This window comes from Sprattus sprattus, assembly GCF_963457725.1.
Source record: "Sprattus sprattus genome assembly, chromosome: 15".
In the NCBI taxonomy this organism is placed as follows: domain Eukaryota; kingdom Metazoa; phylum Chordata; class Actinopteri; order Clupeiformes; family Clupeidae; genus Sprattus; species Sprattus sprattus.
This window is the reverse complement of record NC_137913.1, coordinates 28,542,216-28,548,354: the sequence shown is the minus strand read 5'-3', so window position 1 is coordinate 28,548,354 and position 6,139 is coordinate 28,542,216. Positions and strand designations below refer to the sequence as shown.

Below are 6,139 nucleotides of genomic sequence, written 5' to 3'. Positions count from 1 at the left end.
TTTAGTTTTGTATAAAATGGCTTTAACACTTTCTTTGTTCAGTATAAAACACTTTCAAATGCCAGGCCAATCAAAATAAATTCACTGCCACAAAGATACCCCGTCAAATCTAAAGTAACATACAATTTCAAAAGGGATGCTCATTCCCCATTCTAATTTGGGAAAATAAAACAATAACACAAAATCTAACACTCATAGTAAGCCATAATATTAATTAATTTAAAACAAAAAAACAAAAACAAAAAAATAAGGGAGAGAAGGAACATCAACTGGTCTGGTCACAGTCCGAAGAGGAGAGCTTAACAGTCTGGATGGGCGTGTTCTTAGGCAGTCTTCTGCTGGCCCTTCTTGCCAATTAGGGACTTGTGGATGTGAGGAATCACACCTGTAGACACAGGAGATCAGATCAGAGTGATGAAGAAATATAACACACAAGCGCTCCTGTCGACCTTCTGTTGGGCACAGAATCATATGCTGTCCGATAACCAGGGTGACGCATAACATTAAATACCATCGAAGATCTAAAGAATGCAGAAAAGACCCAAAAAAGCAGCACCTATTTGGCAGCTGTGCAACAACTCCCTCTACAGGAACGGACACATGTGAGGTTAAACAGTATTTACACATTTTAGGACAAAAGAAGGAGGCGACAAATTTTGAAAACTGACACTGAACAACCATTTCCTATACTCTCAAAATGTACAGTGACCACACACACCTCTCCATACCTACATTCACATACATATAAATCTAAACAAAAGCTGCACTCACCACCGCCAGCAATAGTGGCCTTGATGAGGGAGTCCAACTCCTCATCTCCACGAATGGCCAGCTGCAAGTGGCGTGGGGTGATACGCTTCACCTTCAGGTCTTTAGAGGCGTTACCTGCCAACTCAAGCACCTGTGAAGACACGCATGGCTTTACTGACAATTGATTATTATAAAATTATTGTAAAATTCCTGCAGTATGGTTATATCTTTTCAGAATGGATGATTACTTACTAAATACACACGGTTAAATTGACATTACTTTGACTTATACTCATTCATATGGGACATACATCTTAGCTACCCAGGCACTGGAGAACAATGTCTGGGCAATTAAAAATAGGACAAATGTACACATCTTGCTACAATTTTTTACCAATGGAGTGATTCCAACATTGTGGCATTGCAGTTCTGACAACATAGCTGATCTAATAATCCACAATAACATTACATAAAATTCCATTGACACAAAGCCTTTTCAGTGGGGTTAAATGAGAGATTGCATACTTCTGCTGTGAGATATTCAAGGATGGCTGCACTGTACACAGCGGCCGTGGCTCCAACGCGCCCATGACTTGTGGTGCGGGTCTTCAAATGCCTGTGGATACGCCCCACTGGAAACTGCCAGTAGAAACAGGAAATTGATTAGGCGAGAAAGCAGTGCACAGAATGTCTATGGCTTGGTTTGGTGAGTACAGTGCTAGCACAGCGAAGGACTGTCTCCTGGTCAAGGGTGATGGAGATTACCTGCAGTCCAGCCCTCTGTGAGCGTGAAACTGCTTTCGCCTTGGCCTTGCCACTGTCCTTTCCTGCTTTCCCGCCAGCCTGTAAAATAAGACAATGTGGAGAAAGGCGGGCTGTGGATTATTTTGGTCATCATTTTTAATACAAATAATATAATTGGTTAAACTGATACTAGCAAATTAATAAACAGTCGAACCGAAAGGGGTAGTCTACTCCAATATTGTACTGAATATGGCCAACTGTAAATTTGGCAAGGTTGACGTCTAGCTTATTCAATACAAACAGCACTGCAACCGGGCGTGAGGCGGCATCTCCGCAGTTTTAGCATGGAGGGGTTTCCCGCCAAGACCCTTCCCACACCAGCGATCAAGCAAGTTTCCGATTAAATACTCTGGCTAGGCGCACGTGTAATGTTAATACTACGTTGCATATGGGAAACCCCCAAAACTTGTCAAAAGAGCTACGTTGACACTGGACACGCTGTCGAAACATTTTACAGATCCACACTTCCACGATATAACGTGAATTACGTTAATATTAAAATGAGTTATTATGTCGACCCACCGTACAGGTAATGTTAAAGTTGGCTTTCTAGCTAACAATAATGTTGGTTGGTCACAGGTGACATGAAACGCAGTTACTATTAACAATACAGTAAAGCACATACCTTAATTGTAGTAGGTACTTCCTCACAAACTAGCTTCACTTAAAAGTTAATATAGCATATGATAGATATTTTTGAACTGGTAACCAACACGTCAATCTTCAATTATGACAGGTCGTCAGAGTGCACAAGTTTTAACTTTACTCGCTGGGAAAACGCCAGATAAAGTCCATCATTTTTTTCTTTAAACTGAGCTCAGTGCTTCTGAACAAAGTGATTTGTGCTGAATAACTGACTATTTTAACTAAGCAACTACAAATAAGGATGGGGTTGTTTTATTGACGGATCCGGCTAATGTTGGTTTAGTGTGTAACATCTGGACTATCTGTAACTTAAAGGTTCATCCGCTGTGTCTGTGACAGCTAGGTTTGTTAACATTAATTGGCCAATGTTAACTCCAACCACGGCGCTAGTGTACCTATCGAGCTAGCCAGCTTCGCTACGTTGCAAAGTTGCAAGCCAAATTAACTGTTTTGACAAAACCATATCTGGCACGTTTCTGGTGTAATATTAAACTCGCCTCGTAACAACAATTGGGGGTTAGCTATTATAGCTGTGTAGCTAACTGTCAAACCAAAATTTAGCAAGTCAGCTAACGCGAGGTAAGGTAGCGTTGGCTAACCATACACCGACAGTAGTGTCGGTTTTGCTGCTAACTGGCTAGCTCGCTCACTAAGTAACGTTAATCAAACAATATCAAAGCTACCGTCGCATGCCTACAAGTAAACCCACTATATACTCGAATTGTGGTCTTGAAGTCCAGCATGGGGCTACTTGCCAAAAGAAAACAGCCTTACCATTTCACCGCCTGATTATTTGAAGTACGGAATCTGAGGATACGAAAAAATCGACTAAACGAAGAGGAACAATAAACCCTTCCACTGTATGGAGTTATCGCGAGTAAGGTCACGCACCAATCACAGCAGTTGTTGTTGGTTTGAATATCATTTCTAACCAATTGCATTGTTGCTTGCAGAAAATGTCCCCATCCCCCACTTTGAATCAGTTGTTGCGTTCGTTTTCGGCTTCGGCTGACTGCAATTGATTTGATGGTCAACGTGAACAGCAAGGTTATATTATTTTTCCATATTTAAACTCGGTATTATTTTCATTATGTTTGTATTAAATATGAATTTTAGTTTGAGGTAGTTTCACCAGTGGTTTCATTAGTTTCATTTTTTTTATTTCATGGACTCATTTCTATTTGGATTATTATAGTTTTTATAATTATTGGGACAAAGGTTGTCATGGATAAGTATGTTGTGAAAAATAATCAAATTGAAGATATGAACATTTCAAGACTTAACTTAATTAACATGTAATACATTTGTTTTTTTATTCAGTTTTGCAAAAAATAAAAAATAAAAACTGCCAATGAAATTGCTCTCCTCCCTTCCGTGCTCCTGAAGCTGAGATGGTTTATGGCTTGGTGTGAGCCAGGATGTTTGTTTCCCACTAACAGGGATTAGAACATATTTTTTTATCAGGCCTATGTTTGATTTGATTTGATTATATTTATACAGCACCAATAACAGTTGAAAGTTGGTTTAATGAGCCCAGAGCCTGAACCCACCTAGAGCACAGCAACACTAACGACAGGGGCAAGGAAAAACAGTACGACACTTTGAGCAGAACCTCAGCTCGAGGGGCGGACCCATCTGCTTGGTGCTGCATGGCCAGGTAGAGTGATAGAGATAGAAAAGGGGAGGAGGATAGAAGGAGAAGAGAGAATCAGGAGTAAGTAGATGGATTCATATACGTATAAGAGGATACAACATATTAGCATGTTAGGGTGCATGTCCACTGTCTCTCTTTTGATGATGCACAGATCAGAATCAGTCCCCTGCTGCATTGATGTGCTGCACCAGCTGGAGTACACAATAGATGCTGTTACTGGAATTTACCATGCATTCACTTGTTTTGCTTTTACCATTACATTTGAAATAGTCTCATACAGGACGCACACATTTCCTTTCTGACATATCAGACTTCACTTGCTAATAAGGCCTTATTCCATTAGTTAGCATCCTGACACACTGTATCGCCATCTTGGGAGTGTGACACCCTTGAATGGATTCGATGTCTTCCGCCTTGAAAGGATAGTGACATTATTTTTTGGTCTTTTCTCATTTCGTTTTAGTTTTACATTTTTCTTGAGGTCAATCATTTTTTTCAGTTTACAAAAATGTCTCAAAACTTTTTGTTTTTGTCTTTATTTTCAGTTTATGATAATAACCCTAGTGAACAGCCACTCTCAGTCTTTTACTGTCTGGTCTCAGTCGGGGAGGAGAAGATGGCAGTCAAGTCGGACAGTTTCTCCTTCCTGTTCAAGTTTGAAACTGACATGACTAATGAGAGATCTCACGGATATGTGTTTCTTAGTTTTGTTTACAGTCGATAGGCCTAGTTGAAATTACCCTTTCCTTTTCACTAAAATTAACATAATAACTGACTAAATACATTATAGTGTTAATTAAATGCATAATTTTATTTGGATACATTCAACAGGTCAGCATTGCCGGTCACATACATTCAGTGTTGTCTTCACAATCCTATCTTCAGCACACTATACCATGACATGATATAGAAGGCTAATAAAGGTTTTCCAGTGCTGCTGTTGCAAAAATTACATATCAGATCCATGCATCTCTTAAATTTCAAAACCATAGTGTGCAAGTGACAGTTGTTATTTTGTTGGCAGCGTATTAGCATTTCTGCAAGTTTGGAATTGTTCGAAAAAATTTATAAAAATGTACAAAAATGACAGCCATGGTAGTTAAATGACTGCTTGAGAGACCCATCATTCCATTGTGTTTAATAAAATGTATGTCGTGTCTGTAGACTTTGGACCCACTATATCTCTAAAATATGTCTGTTGCCAACCCTCTGCCTACACGTAAAATAACTTAAGTCTTCATTCACACTGCAAGGCTTAGGGCTCAATTTTGAATGTGGCCAATATCAGATTCTACTGTGATTTGGTTATGGTCCTGAATTGACCCGCATAGGCAAAAGAACAATAACAAAGACGTCACACCTAGCACACTGTTGTACGGAGGTCAGCGTTTACAGTTTCATTTATAAGTTGATGTACACTGAAAGCCAGCAAATTTGTGAGCAGATGATGAGCATTTTTAATTATGGCTTTTTGTAGAGCAATGGCTGCTTTTTCTGAACAGAGGTGTGTGTAGATTACCTCCAACTGTGCCAACTTCTCCATGTGAATGTGATGTCACTGAAAATGACACTACAAGGGAACTTGTCATTCAGCACCATAACAGGCTTATGACCCACTGGCAAAACAGTAGGCCTAATTTAGTTCTGCTTCACGAGCTGCATGCAGAAGTGGTGATGTGCACAAGTACGCCTAAAACATCACAATACTGAGGTAGTCAAGAGTCAAAACCTTTTGAGTTTGGAGTTTTATGGCAGTAACCTAACCTGTATGAATGGTAGGTATAGTCAGGGCAGCGTGTTTCACTGTTATGTTTCTGCCATCATTTAATGATTGCAGTTGCACAATTCTATTTTTTACTACAGGCCTAAGCCTCTTCCTCAACACTTCAGTTATATCCTTAGGGGCTAATAGAGGTGGTTACCCTGAACACTGGTTAAGAATTTCCTCATTTAATACGTAGGCCTACTTAAAATAGGATAGGCCTCCTGAGAAAACGTCTTTCAGTGTTTTTTGTTTGTTTTGGTAATTCATAATTTACCCTCCATATTTGATATCTGGACTTGGGAGCCTGACTGTGGAATTGCCATGCAGAACACGCGAATTGGAGGGTTACTGTGGGACATTTATAATACCGAAATATCACCTCGTCGCGAACGCAGCATTCCCCGGTTCGCTTTCATTATTGACAGAAGGGAGACCAATAAGAGGGGAAGTAGCGATGGTCGATGCGTAGGGGGTGTGTTCGTAAAGACACACAGAAGAACATAGGAGTTGGCTAGCTGGTT

General features: G+C 40.0%; 1 protein-coding gene across 1 annotated transcript; it reads right to left on the bottom strand.

Annotated features, from left to right (window-relative positions):
- Positions 1-3,070, bottom strand: h2az2a (H2A.Z variant histone 2a). Its single transcript, XM_080852470.1, has 5 exons — positions 2,974-3,070; positions 1,516-1,593; positions 1,276-1,389; positions 772-901; positions 1-385 (listed from the first exon to the last, which is right to left on the bottom strand). The coding sequence occupies exons 1-5, from the start codon at positions 2,974-2,976 to the stop codon at positions 324-326; spliced, it is 387 nt and encodes a 128-aa protein (XP_080708596.1). The 5' UTR covers positions 2,977-3,070; the 3' UTR covers positions 1-323.
- Positions 3,071-6,139: the final 3,069 nt, after the last annotated feature.

Excerpts from the sequence above, each read along its gene's own strand:
- h2az2a (XM_080852470.1), bottom strand. Across the intron at positions 902-1,275 it reads TTGAATATCTCACAGCAGAA|GTGCTTGAGTTGGCAGGTAA; the intron begins GTATGCAATCTC and ends GTGTCTTCACAG. Across the intron at positions 386-771 it reads GGCCACTATTGCTGGCGGTG|GTGTGATTCCTCACATCCAC; the intron begins GTGAGTGCAGCT and ends CTGTGTCTACAG.